Below are 15,506 nucleotides of genomic sequence, written 5' to 3' on the forward strand. Positions count from 1 at the left end.
TCTACTTATACCGCATTTTGTTAATTTGGTTTAAGTAGATATCGAGGATTCGATAATCATGTATCAATCATTCGAGTGTTGGCTGCTTATTATACTGCAGCCCTTAGCTGTGAGCTTCTTCGGCCTTGGACGTAACATTGTTTGAAAATGGCCAACTTGAGCAAACCTCTTCTGCACAACATTACGAGAATTCAACTATAACAAGCAATCCTCCAATCCATACTCAACCACGAGCAAGGACAAAAATATACAGCTTCTGGACTTTAAAAAAAGACGGATGACAACCCACTTCTGTGAGAATTTTTCTTGATTGAAGTGTGCGGAAAATCAAGGGGTACGGTACGATAAGCGGACCTGGTTTTTTATATCGAAGAATATAGTCATCGATGCCTAATATTCGCATTTCAAATCCTAGACTATCAATCGATATAAAAGTAGCCTACCTATAGTCCTCAATAACAATCATACGTTTTTAATTTAAATATGAATTTAATATTTACAGTGATCAAACAAATTATTATAACCAAAATTAGGAAAACTGAAGACGACCATATTTACTCCTCTCACAGTTAACTTACAGTTGTTTCTTTCCCACAAATTTCACATAATGGGTTTTTCGGTACAAGTCCAACATGTGGAAGCCACGAAAAAGCAACGTCGGGTAGTTTTCTAAAATTCACTGCCATTTTTTAATAATCAGAATGACTTATGTAAAATTGAAATATCCTACATGTGGATTATTTTTGAGTGTTTACAGCTGTTGATACAGATTATTTAAGTTAATAGTTCAAAGTAATTAATTAGTATCGATGGTTATGATTAAGTAATATCGTTTGCCAATTTCGATATAAAAAGCCGGATCCGTTTATCATAACCCTACCCAAATCAAGTATAATTGAGTAAGAAGTGCACAATGTAGCGAAAGGTAATAAGACTATGTACCTGGTATTACATAAAGAAATTTTGTAAACAAACAAGCTCATTTTTGTAAATAACTATTGTTTACACAAAGTTATGTCTTAAAGTAGTCTAGCAGATAAAGCTGAATTATTACCGAAGCCTAAGCATTACCGGTAGCCTAAGTTTTAGATCCTTACCAATCTAGAGTTAATGCAGTGTCCCAATCTCAATATTTACCAACTAATAAGAATTGCAATGATATATTCCTATATGAATATAACTTAACATAACCTAGCCCTATTGTTGATAACTACATAAACCATATTTACCGATAAATTTTCACAATTATAATGTATATATTTTAAATTTATTATTTAAATCCAATATTAATGTCAATATCAACAAAAACAATAACGTTGAAGAAAATCATCAAATCACAACACTAACATTCCAACATAACCAAACTACTGGACATACATACAATACATGCAGTCAGTTACAGTTTCCCTCACCAAACACAATTCGGCACATGGCCGTTTTTTTCACCAACTCCAAACAGAATAGCCAACTTACAATAACGACATCACTATGAAAAATACTATTGCCAAGATTAAATTGTCTGCAAACTGCAAGTGCCAAGCTCCAACGTTGAACAATCTTATATATATAAAAATCTTGAGTCACGATGTATGTTGCCAATAAACTCCAAAACGACTGAACCAATTTCAATCAAATTTCACATGTATCCGTAATTTAGTCTAACTTAGAAGATAGGATAGTTATTATCTGAATTATTCGCTTATGTCGTGAATATAAACGAATAAAATGAAGAAAAGTTTTCAAAGCGCCTGCACATTATAACCTGCAATTACGAGATAGATACGTATATTAAACAGTGAAACACTATTTGAAGGCGCTAAGTTATGATGTATAATTGTCTAAACTAAATTTTTGGTTGAACTTAAAGGTTGAGTGGTAGACCACTTTGTAATAAAATACATTATGCATGTACAATACATTTTTTACATATTTTCTTGATCGTGACATCAAGGTAAAATCTACATCGGGGTTGGAAATATAATTTACTTCAACCAGAAATGCTCATACGCGGGCAAAACTTACGAAAAGCGTGCGAAGCCGCGGGAAACAGCTAGTTGTCTATAACTATATTTTAATCAAACACTGATAATCAGCATTTAAAGCTGATGATTTAAATAATTTAAAAAGAAAACAGGCTTTGCATTCGCATGAGGCATATATTATGTTAGGTATAACATGTTATTTTTCAGTGACCTCTAGATGGTTCTACTATAAAGCTTTGTTTACACACACACACACACACACACACACACACACACACACACACACAAATAATATATATATATATATATATATTCATTAAATTTGTATAAATGGCAATAGCCGAATTTAATTTATTTCAATAAACTGTGTAATGGTAGCACATTCACCCGGCAAGTGAGAGATCCGGGTTCGAGTCCCGGCGGAGCAAATACTTTTTGCGATTCAATGTATATATATATATATATATATATATATATATATATATATATATATATATATATATATATATATATATATATATACTTTGCTTGAAGTTTGTTTTTGACGATGGAAGGATTGTAAAGGTAACATGATTTTCCGAACATTTGCCATCGTTCTGTGATAAAAAAACAATCAGTAACACTACGTTTTAAGATCTGCCGATTGTTTCTGGCCGTTGCAGTAAGAATGTTCGGCCACCTTCCTGGGCTAATTTATGTGATGAATTAAGGATTTGTGTAACTCGAAATCCAGGAGTACTATCCGTAGTCCGCTCAATGAGAAGTCATATTATTTCGTGGCGGAATAGTTGGGGAACACTCATGAATATAACTCTTGTTGTGTAGTTAATAAATGTCAATATTGTGTTATAACTTACGCAGTTCGTTTAGGCTGGTTGAAGACGAAGAGGAAATAATATGATATTGCAGGTACGCCGTAGATCTGATGTTGAAATGTAGCCTGTTTGCTAACCCAAATATTATAATGAGGAAGTAAATATAAGAACACTTTACTGTTTTATTTCGAAATCACATAAAATTTGTTGTCCTTACCGTATAGTACATACTAAACTTGCTCCCAGAAATTCACATATTATGGTATGCTTTCTGCCTCTGGTATACTCTTTGTGGTCTGGAAAGTCTGTACTATGTGTTTATGTTTCTGTCTGTTACCTCACCTGTCCATATATTGTTTTACTCATATGTAGTTTACGTTCTTGTTTGTTTGGATGCATTTAACCTATATTTAATCTGATACAAATAGTTAAGTGTAATATTTAAGCGTGTATATAAAATCAGAGTGGGAGTTTTACATTTGAAATTTCCGTATATACCTTGATGTTTTAAGGTAATATATAAGAATATGTTATTTTTTTAAGTTAAATTGTTAATTTTGTGATTATCAGGCTGTGTTAGTCTGCGATAGGACTTTAGGGTAGAGTACAATAAGCGGACCCGATTTTTATATCGAAATTATCAAACGATATTTAATTATTATACCCATCGATACAATTAACCAATATTAATTAATTTGAATAATAACTAAATCATCTGCACCAACTGTTTACACATTTTCATATTCTAAACACAATTTGTTCCATAAGTAGCCTAACTAAATATTTAAATAAATAAATAAACCTTTTTTTTAATAAAAAAGATTAGAAAACAATTACAGTTACACAAAATGATTATTTACTTTGTCTATCTCAGTTTCAAGATTTTTTTTGGTTACTTTTTCTTTATTATTTAAATTACATTTTCCCTATCAACTGTCTTAATTTTATTGTTTGAATAATGTTTAGGTTCCTTTATTATTTATGACATCACATAATTGTTTAAACTATTTATATTAATTTGCAACATGTTGATTTTAATTTAGTATTTTAGATATGTTGATACGTATTGATAGCTCTTCTATTCTATTTATGAAGTATCGATGATTGTAATAAGCAATATAATAACCAGCTCTGAATTCTATTGTACTCTACCCGAACGTTGAAAAGTTTTTTTATACCTATTTCACTAACTGTATATATTTTATTTTTTTACCAAAACAATATTTGAAAGCATTAAAAAAATCAACGTAACTGGTAGATCTACAGAGTATAGGTACACTCATTAAAATGATCTAAAGTCAAAACACTTGTTATTATTACTCTGAGTTTTGGATAGGTAATATATATTATATAGGCCTACCTAATATATACTTTAGTTATGAGTTTTAAATAGTATTTATTTTAGCCAGGTTACCTAAAACAATCTAAGGCTGCAGTATAGGAAGCGGCCACCACCACAATTGAATCTGAGTATAAATTATTGTTAAAAATACCTTAACTATCAAATTCTAAAACATTGTAATTATAGCTATTTTAAATTATTTGTGTATTATTAATAAAATTTTGGGTACTTTGGGATTATACCGACCACACCAGTATGAAGAACACAAAAATAGAAATTTATAGAAACAAACATGATAGAACGAAAAAAAAAACAACTCTTCAATTACAAAATTACAAACTTACAAGCATTTCCAGGTATTGTGATCGGTATTGTTGTCGCTGTTATCTTATCTTTCTCGAGAATCCTGATTACGGCAGGCCGCGCGGCATCACGTGATTTGCACGGTACATCATTGCCTTTCCATTACAATTCAATTTATATTTCTGATTAGCCCCTCTAGAATTTGATATTTTACTGATAGGTACTATCTCGAGGGATGTTTTTCTTTCGTCGACATCAGCGCGGGGCAGCACCGAAGGTGCTGCCGAAGCCCGCGCTGATGGCCGGAGGCAGTCGCATTTTGGGTGGCGGAATGTGATCAAGAATAAAAAACAAGTTTTGAGTGTTTTTTTTAATAAAAAGTTTAGTTTGGTAAATGTTTGTTTTTGTTGAATTTTTGTGTTTGGAGAAATGTAGAGGTAAAACACGGAAGTACAACAAAGCGATGCACCAGCTGAACGGGCGGCGAGACTCTGCAATCACGTTATCTACTAGACGCTCGACTTTGACCTCTGTCTGAGGATGGGGAGGTGTTTGCGATAAGACAATTCCTGTTTTATATTGACGAAATATTGTTCTCTACGCTAATCTAGTAATCAGTAGAAACGAAATGTGAAATAACGATTCATGTCTGGGTGTGGTCGGTATAATCCCAAAGTACCAAATTTTGTATTATTTGTGTCTCAAGATGTCAGATACGTGTGTTGTTACATTTGATAAATACAAATGGCTTAGATATATTTTTTATTCATAGTTAAATTATTACTCTTTTAGATATCAAAAACAGTTAAACTAAACTCTAATTTGAAATACCTATAATACCTTAATTTAGTTTTGGAAGTTTAGTTAACCATGAATATTGGTGATACTATTGTCGTGGTGGCCGCTTACTATACTGCAGCCCAATATAAGGGGAGACTTTAATAAGCAGCCTACACTCATGTTTCAATTCTTATTATTGAAAGATTCGGTATATTACCTAACTTAGGTATTAGGGTAGTGTTCACTAAGTGGACCCGGTTTTTTATATCGATTAGTATAATCATCGAAACCTAATATTCGCATTTATCAAATACTATACTATCAATCAATATTAAAGTATCTATTGTCTTCAATAATAATCGTATTGAAATTAAAATATGAATTTAATATTTACAGTGATAATAATATTATAAGTACCTAATAAATGAACTAGAACGATCAAACAAATAATTAGAACAAAGGAAAAAAAACTCACAAATAATCAAGAAATGATAATAAACATTTGGAATAGAAAAAGAAATAAGATAAAAATATTTAGAATAGAAATTAGAAACTTGTGGAACTATCTATGTTTTCTCCTGGATAGCAATTTTTAGTTGCTTTCAAGAAATGCTTGAACGCATCCTTTTCAGAAAACCGTATCTCTTCTGTATAAATATACACAGAGGTCATATGCGAGCAGGTTGGCTGGTATACCACTTTTCAAACTGCGTTTTACATGAGCCATGAGCTTTCAACTGTCTGAGGGTTGGTACCAGTTGGCTAAAAAGTTTTTGCTATGATTGACGGTAAAATGGACAAAACCACATTCACTTAATTGTAAATATGCTTTCCACATTTCTGTGACTATGGTTGTTCCAGGCTTTACGTGCTTTAATACAAGAGGAATGAGGGTTTTTGCATTTTGTTTGTTTTCAGGACAAACTCAATTCTGTATTTACCACCATGTTTTTCTGGTATGGTTTTAATTAAACCTAACATCCATGTTCCTTCTACCAACCTCCCTTTGTTATATTTCGTTTTCTTATTTTGCATTCATCTAGTTCCACCACCACTCCAGAACCTCCAAGCTTTTCTTCCCTATTAAATTGTTCATAAATCCATACAAAACAAACTTCCCTACAAAAAAAAAACAGCCAGTGAATATTGTACTTCTTGATGGGCTGTGTAAATCTGAAACGCACTCAAGAATAAATAAATTTCAAACAATAAATCAATTTGTATTTCCATTTCTAAATAACAATTAATTAAAAGATTTAAAGGCATTAATCAACAAAACTAAAATTCAACAATTAATAAGATATTTTTAAATTGACTAACAATAACAATAAATATGTAACAACTTGAGGTCATTTAAAGTTTATTGTAAAATAACTCATTTAAATTTAAAATAACTTAAATACATATTTAAAAATAATTAATTGATATAAATCATTTAAAATAACAAGAAAAAAGCAACTAGTAAAGAGTTAAGACTGATAAAATAAAAGAGTAAACATTCTTAGAAAGCATTTTAATTAACTGCAAAAATCTCTTGAAGGCTGTCAACAAGATTAACAACTAACCAACCACCTATAAAGCTTCTGTCTGAAAACTAAGTCATGGTATTTATCAACAAAAGGCATTAATTTATTGAAAACTTTTAATGAAATCACTTTGGGCTGTTCATCGTTTTATTAAGACCATTAAATTCAATTAATAAGTTTGTCATATTTTAAGTTAAAAAGGCTAAATTGTAATTTTGAATTATTTGTTTGATAAAAACAATCAAAACATTCAATAAAAAATCAAATAGCGAGTCTAGGCCACTCATTAAAGTCTACCCCAATCTAAAACCACATATTATTACAATTTCTTAAAAATGTATTCTTAGATTTCCAGAAAGAGTGTTTAGGCACTGTCAACTATACTGTATTTCAGAAAACTTATTAACATGTTGGATTGAATTGTGAACAAACAAATGATCGTAAAACTTGCTTCATGCCATTTTTTCTTATTATTTTACAGTTTGTAACACTAACACCTGTTTTTTGATTGCTCTGTAATAGCAAGGGAATGCTACACCATCTTAGGTATCCTGGAAGAGGGTGGAGAATTTCCCCAGGTGGACCTTATCGGTTGTTTCTGTTGGTTTGTAACTGCTGAAACTGTAAACTGGTTGGCCTCATGGTACACTTCCGGGGTGTGCAAAAAGCCTTTAAGGCTTAAGTGCATGGCAATAGGCCACCTCTTAGAAGAAGAAGAAAATAAAATAAGTTTTCTGTTTCTTCAAGTCAACAGTTCTTTTATGTAATAGATAATAATTTAAAAAAATTATATATTCTGGATTATAATTGAATTTATTAAATTATTTTACAAAGTGAACATGAATATTAGGTATAAAATTTAGAGAACATAACAATATATTAACTTGTGTTTTTAAGAAAACTATATAATAGGTATAACAGAAAAACAGTATAATTAACTTACATATAAATCAACACTTTTTTAGATAAATGGAAAAAATGTAAATAATTTTTAAACAGTTGATTATATAAAATTTGGGGAAGGAGTACAGCAGTAAATTTATTCAATGATTTTTAAATTTTAGTTTGAAAATTGTATATATATATATATATATATATATATTTATTACTATTTATTTATTTACAATTTTTAGATGGGAAAGTCCAGTGATAGCAGTGGCAGTGATAGTGAAGATGATCGGCGAAAAAGAGATGAATTTGCTGAAAGACTAAAAAAGAGAGACAAAGAAAAGACAAGAAATGTAGTGACATCTCGATCAGGTAATTTAAGTTATATAAAATTATATTTATATAATCTGTTTGTGGTTTAATTGTTTCTCTTAAGAGATATTTTCCAGTTTCATTATTCTGTAACACTTATACTTTTTTATTGTCACATTTCTACTAACTAAACTATACAGTGCAGTTCTTGTAGAATTTCTTTTTGTACATGACATTGATTAGTGTCATAGTTGTTTGCTGAGCATCTCATTCATTCTATACCTTTCTAAACATTTTCCAGAGTTTTGTGGACATCTATGTTAGCTTCAATAAGGTGAGGAGTGAAGTGCATGAAAATCTCTGGATGAATGTTTTATCTTACTTTATGTCATAATTTGGCAATTAATATTGAGGGACATTTAAAAAGAAAGTTACTCAGATAAATACCAATTGAAAATGATTATTGTGTTTGATCCGTTAATTACTTTTTTGTTTGTTTTGGCAGATAAGCGAGCATATGAAGAGGCAGCAAAAAGACTTAAACTCGAAAATGAAAATCGAGAGAAAATAATACCTCGATTACGAGTTGAGTCCAGAAGAAAATATTTGGAAAAACGTAAAGAAGATAAAGTAGCGGAGTTAGAAGCAGACATAATCGATGATGAATATTTATTTAATGAACAAGAGTAAGTACTCCATTAATTTAGAGTTAATTGTAGTTTTTTATAAATTATCGAAACTAATTAGATTCATAATTGTTCCAGCATACATACTTTTGAAGGTTTGCCAGATTTTAGGAGTTTATAACCGATAGTTATAGCGCTCTTATAGAACTTGTAATGCGCCAAAAATTATAGCTATAACCCAGCAATCTCTATTTATTATCGTTAATGAGGGATCCTCATTCAAAAAGTAGTTTGGTTTTCTTCCACTCATATTATGTTCCTTGTTTCACGTGTATTTTATGTACAGGCTCACCGAGCGAGAGAAGAAAGACAGAGAGCACAAGAAGAAACTCCTTACCTTGGCCAAAGAGCATGAGAAGGCCAGAGAACTGGAGAAAGTCCAACGTTATCACATGCCTCAAGATACCAAAGATGTACGTTATGTTTCAGTTTATTTTATTTTTCTTGTCTATAGCCCTAGAAAACAATCTTATAATAATTGAATCAACTCAACATACTAATTAATACATTATTAAGATATAAGTATGTGGAATAGTGAAGAGGAAAACATTCAGACCAAACAATCCAAGAAGGGAGACTGTATTGAAGGTGGTAAGGAATTTCCTACTGTGATAAAAAATATAGTGTCATACTAGATTGATGGATATAGGAAGATAACAAAAGAGTTTTAAAAAATACCCAGTTAATGGTATAATTCTTTTGCAGATAATAGTTTTTTGTACTGTCATGCTTAAAACTAACTGTAGGCATTGGATTATAGGATTTCGGACATTTGCATTGTTATATGTAACAAAAGGTATAACAATAAAGTGTGTGGTATAAGACTATGTTATAACTTTGGTTACATTATAACAATGAAAAATGTCCAACATCCTGTTATCCTTTAAACCTTCCATCGTCAATAACAAACTTTAAATAAAGAATTGGATTATAATTATATCAGTGCCAGTCAACAAGATAGAGACTGAACATACCTGGATAAATCTAGGAATAATGATTTTGGTACTAACCCGGTTTTCATTTCACTATACATTTTAGTGATTGGAATATAATTTGATGAGGGTAATTTGGGATTGTAGTAAATTGGGATTCCTGTATCACTTTGGTCTGAATTTATCCTTTTAATGACATGTAGCCTGTAAAGATTTTTAGGTCTTGCTTGTGTGGTCAAGGGTTCAAATTTGGAATTGCAATCTGAATTTCAGAAGCTTACCAATATAGTTAAAACCAAACTGTCATAGTTCCACTCTGTCTAAAACTATATCATTCCCTTAGTTTCCAGGAACCATTAGCTATGTCGCACTGACAAAAACAATTCAGCTGTTTATTTTATTTTCCAAAAGAAAACTAATTCATAATGGAATTGATTTCAGCAGTTTAGTTTACAACATAATCATCGTAACTGGGACAGTCAGGGAAAGATAGAAATTTATCTAAATAGATGGAATTTTATTTTGACACAAAAGAGTGGCGTAATCATTATTAAAATTAGTCTGATAATGGGCCAGGTTTTAAATGTAAGTAAGTGAACAGAACTGAGTTCAAACTAGGGATTGAAAAATGTAATCTTTTAATTGGATTATGTTTTAGTGTTTTTATTGATGTATTGCTTTTATTATGGTATTGATTGTAAGTATGGATATTGTAGTACAAGTAAATTAGAAAAGTTAACAATTATTTAATTAGAAGATGAATGAATGACAGCCCGCTGTCACCTACACCCGCTACTGCAATGCAGTCGATGAAGTTTTCTCAGATGGTACTAACTTTTTGCCACAGGTTTGTTGCTGGGGGACTTCAACTTGCCGGATGTGGATTGGGCTCGAATTGATCCTCTCGCTTCTAATGGAGCTGCTTCCTATATTATTGAAATGGCAGCCACTTATAGTTTTAATCCCAGATAAATGCTGTGCTCATCTGCGCGGGGTGTTGTTGGATCTCATATTTGGCTCTGACCCCTCTGTTTTGGTTACTGCTGCCTTGATCATCTATTGCCTATTGAACCTGCTCACACCGGCTATTTGTTGTGAAATACCTTCTCCCCAAATGACTGTCGATGACCAACGTGTAGTCTACAATTTTATTAAATGTAATGTGGGTGAAATTGCTCGAAGATTGCATTATTTACTTGGAACTGTGTTCAATAATGACCTGCCTGATGTTTCTGATTTCTTCAATGATCTGTTGGACAAGATTCGGAGTATTGTGATCGAAAAACACACCTACTAGGAAGGTTGGCAAATCAAGGTTTCCCATTTGGTTCACGGCCGAGTTGAAGAGGATGACAATTCTTAAGAGACTGCTCACAAGCGATACAAGGTCACTAATCGACTTTCAATTACGAGGAATTTAGGCATGTCCGCGCTCTCTGCAGGGACCTCAGCTCTGAATGTTATAGGGGTTATATTGCACATGTAAATGGTTATCAATTCCCAGGAACATTAAGTCCTTTTGGAGCTTTGTCAATGGAACTTTGGGAAGTCATCGGACATCATCTGACTCATATACCCTTGGAGAATCGTATGGCTTCAACTCCAATTACAGTTTGTGATCTTTTTGCCGACCATTTTTCTTCCGTATACTCTGCTTCAAATGTGACTGTGCCACCATATAGTTTTGATCTACATACAAATTTATCTTCTTGTGTGTTTGAAGTTGATGAAGTTAAACCGAAAGCTTGATTTACTGGATCCCTACAAGGGTACTGGCCCTGATGATATACCTCCTCTAATTCTCAAGAGATGCAGTGATATTCTTGCTCCCCAGCTAACCGTTATCTTTAATAAGTTTCTACTCGAAAGGTGTTTTTTTCCCGGATAGACTCAAGTCCCAGCTTTGTGGTTCCTATACACAAGTCCCTCAAATATTGAGGATGTCCCGAAACTACCCGCCCAGTTGTCATACAGCCTGCACTTGGGAAGCTGTTTGAATCACTTGTACTGGATCGCATTGGATTTTCCTTTCGCCACATTCTTTACATCTGCGCAGCATGGTTTTGCAGCCGAAGATCAACTACTACTAACCTTGCATTGTATGAAAGCTTTATCATCGCAGCTTTTGGAGATGAGAATGCAGGTTGACACCGGTTATATTGACTTCTCCAAGGCGTTCGGACACTGTGAGTCATCCGCATCTTCTCGCCAAACTTAACGCTTATGGTATCACTGGCAATCTTCTACAATGGTTTCAATCATACCTGGCAGACCGTAGTCTTTCTGTGAAGTTTTTTGGGTGCCACTTCTCGGCCTTTTTATGCTACATCGGGGGTGCCTCAGGGATCTCATTTGGGCCCATTCTTGTTTTACTGTATTTCTCAATGACTTGGTGGATGTTATCAACGTAAGATGCTTACTTTTCGCTGATGATATTAAGGTTTTTTGTCCTATTTCATCCATTGAGGATTGCCATCTGTTACAACGTAACTTTAAGAGAATCGAAGAGTGGTGCCTACTCAACGAATGAGACTGAATGCCGAGAAGTGTGGCTATTGTAACATTTCACAGGAACTCCAAGCCTTTGATGTTTGATTACTGTCTAAGCAACACTACACTTTGCCGTAAGTCTTACATTAGAGACCTTGGAATTGGGTTGTCTTCGGACCTAAGCCTGAATTTACACATAGACATAATCACCAGGAAGGCTGCTAAGAATGTTGGGGTTTATCATAAGGACTTCTAGAAGCGGTCTTAGTGTTGAGCGATGAAGATAGCATACACAGCGCTAAGTTAGATCTGTGTTGGAGTACGGCTGTGTTGTGTGGTGTCCCTACCAACTTGGACATTTTTCAGCGACTCCAGAGCATACAAGATCGCTTTGTTAGGATAATTGGTACCAAGCTGGGATACAACTACAGTGAAGTTCCCTTGGAGTTGGTAGCGGATCAATTGGGGCTGGCTCCATTATATGCGAGAAGGAGACTGCATGACCTGGTGTTTCTACAGACAGATCCTCACTGGAGATGTCGATTGCTCGGAGTTACTCCACCTCATCAATCTCAGAGTACCTGGTAGAACTCGGTCTCTGGACATCTTCTGTGTGTACAGCATTGCTCCACCAACTACTATGAATTTCACAGTGTCATCCCCAGATTACACCGGCTTGGTAACCTAATCTGCCATCACCACGACTTTTTTTGCAATAGTGTGTCATCGCTGAAAAGGATATTTTTATTATTGGGCTACACTATGTAAGCATTAATCTGATACTGGATAGTTAGAGCATTGTTATACCAGTTCGTTTTATAGCTCTTTTGTATTTTAATTGTTGAATTGTACTAGTTACTGTATTTGTTGATTATTGCCCTACTATATTTCGTAAATAGTTATTGCACCTTGCCGATATTGCAGTTATTTTCAATGTGTTTTTTCTATGTAGATATTATTGTTATTTATTACTTAATATATTTATTTTGTATATTATAAACTGTATATTTTAGATATTAATGGCATGTACTGGTTGCATGTTTGTTGGTTGTTGTATTAATTTGTTTTATGGTATATGAATCTATACAGACTGCTCGTGTATGAACTAGTCATAATGAATCAAATGTATTGCATGTCTGTCAGTTGTTTATTTATGCCTAGTAGCTTATTGTGTTTTAGCATATTGTATTGTTTGCATGTAGCCTTATGTACATAAATTTTCTTGGCTTCTCTCCTGTTGCATGAGTATGATTCACTTAAGATGAAGTTTTTGTTTTGTTTTGATTGTATATATTGCCATCTTGTGGAACATGATCTATTATTATATTACTTGTAAAAAATGGTGACAACCGTGTATAAATAAATAAATAAATAAATAAATAAATAATTGATGCCATAGAGCAAGGACCACTATGAGGAGGTGGATGAGAGAGAGAGGATGCCACACTATGAGCAGCGCAAGTGGGAGGAGGAGCAAATGTCCTCAGCAGTATTCCACTTCGGTGCCAAGCAGAAGGATCAACAGCAGCAGGAATACGACTTAGTGCTGGACAACCAGATTGACTTCATACAAGCTCTGTGCATGCCAGGGAACAGGGACAAGGACAAGGTAGTGCAGCATTGATGATTTAATATATTCGTGACTAGTTAATATTTCTTAACTTGTGGATATGAAAGTATTGAAAAACAAGTTAACCGAGCCAACCAATGAATATAGGGGCTCTTGAAATACATACATCTTGTTACAGTATTTTTCTCAAAATATTTATATATTGATTATATACGAAAATACATAATATTGCTTAAATTTTTATTTGTTGTACAATTTTTTAATTAATATTCTTGTTATATCAAAATTCGTGTAGTACAGTTAATATTAATTCTACATTAAAAATAATATTCAATATAAAATATTAAATAAAAATATAATACAATGAATAATAATAAAATAATGATATTAATATTTTAATAATATTTAATACATTTGATTTAATATTAATGCATTTTAATATTTTATGTATTTGTTTTATTTTTGTTTGATATATATAAATTTGTTTTGTACTCATATTTGTTTTTAAAATACTTTATTGAATTATTTTATTTTATTTATTAATATTTATAGTATATGGTACCAAAAAGTCCTTTGAAGCAGATTAAATTGTACAATACTGTTAGGCACAAATAAACTAGTGTACACCTTAAAAAAAAAAACAATAAAGTACGTTTCTATGTTTAGTTGTTGTGAATAAAATGTAAATATATATTATTTATGTTGTAGGATAATGAGGAGGTAACGGAGGCACAACGTAAGAAAATGAACATTGAAGAAACCCAACGTAGTCTTCCCATATTTCCTTTTAAAGAAGATTTAATAGCAGCTATTAGAGAACACCAGGTAACTTTTGTATTTACCAACCAATAGAGAATACCCTAGTTTAGGATTAAATTTGGCTTATTGTAATTTGAAATTATATTAGGATTTCGTTCATTTGCAATTGTTTATGTTTTAAAATTAGAATACTATGTTTCAAGGATTGACAGCTCTTGAACTTGAGATATTCTTCCTCAGGTGTAAAAAATCTAAGACATGAGGTTAAGAGGAAAAGAGAATAAAATTCTAGAAATAAAGTGTTCTATTTTTGTAAACATAATAATAGCATATGTTTGAAATTTAATCCCTTTCAAATCATCCATCGTCAATAACAAATTTTAAACAAAGTATTGTAATTTATTGGAGAATCACGAAGTTGAAAAATCATTCATATGAGTTTACTCTCTGCTTTTTAGCGCTTCTGATTGGGTGTTTTCCTCAGTTGTTATTATAATACTTTTGAGGTTAGTGACACAACTAAACGACGCAGACGTACATGTTGGTGGGTTTAGTCTAGACAATGGCCCGGATGTTGCAATCGATTCGCCCGAGCCGCTTTATTTAGACTATGATTCAGACATCATCCCTGCCACGCCGTAACCTTGCTCGCGTGTTATCGTTCCTACATCACGGATACCCCAGCAGGGCCATGTTCCATCTGAACGAATACCTTCGCAGCTGAATTTTCTAGTATACAATAGCGAGCGATACAATGTGGCGCACCATTGCTGTTCGTGCGGCAATTAATTCGCGCCCGCTGGTGCCCGTGCGCCAAAACAATACGATCCGCAATGGGTTAAAGGGATAACAAATCTACAGACATAACTTAGTTTAAAGTTTGTCGTCGACGTTAGACGGTTTGAAAAGATAATAGAATTTTGGATGTTAGTATTGTTATATGCTATTTATACTTTTTGTAATATACATTTACCATCTTTGTGGACAACTGAAACAATGCATTTTGAGACTCAGTCTTGACTTGCTTGCTACGATGTGTATGTCTTTTAGTGGTACACCTGTGTTTGTTTAATATTTAATTTGTGCTTCTTCAGACTTGTGCTGAATTTCACAATATATAT

At 32.7% G+C, this 15,506-nt stretch overlaps 2 protein-coding genes across 4 annotated transcripts in view; one reads left to right on the plus strand and one right to left on the minus strand.

The window, feature by feature from the left end:
• The window catches only part of LOC124365094 (protein RRP5 homolog), a 55,739-nt gene extending 54,345 nt beyond the window's left edge, over window positions 1-1,394 (minus strand). For 2 of the 3 annotated variants that reach the window (XM_046821028.1, XM_046821027.1), the window contains exon 1: window positions 1,230-1,393. The gene's annotated coding sequence lies outside the window, so the exon portion shown is untranslated. Of the gene's footprint in view, window positions 1-1,229 lie in introns of all 3 variants that reach the window. The other variant, XM_046821029.1, reaches the window with a different exon arrangement.
• Window positions 1,395-3,169: 1,775 nt separating this feature from the next.
• The window catches only part of LOC124365095 (pre-mRNA-splicing factor ATP-dependent RNA helicase DHX16-like), a 40,303-nt gene continuing 27,966 nt past the window's right edge, over window positions 3,170-15,506 (plus strand). The window contains 6 exon segments of the mRNA XM_046821033.1: window positions 3,170-3,309; window positions 7,882-8,008; window positions 8,454-8,634; window positions 8,921-9,047; window positions 13,456-13,665; window positions 14,335-14,451. Coding sequence (XP_046676989.1) covers window positions 7,882-8,008; window positions 8,454-8,634; window positions 8,921-9,047; window positions 13,456-13,665; window positions 14,335-14,451 — 762 coding nt within the window. The 5' untranslated portion in view covers window positions 3,170-3,309.

Source organism: Homalodisca vitripennis, chromosome 6, assembly GCF_021130785.1.
Source record: "Homalodisca vitripennis isolate AUS2020 chromosome 6, UT_GWSS_2.1, whole genome shotgun sequence".
In the NCBI taxonomy this organism is placed as follows: Eukaryota; Metazoa; Arthropoda; class Insecta; order Hemiptera; family Cicadellidae; genus Homalodisca; species Homalodisca vitripennis.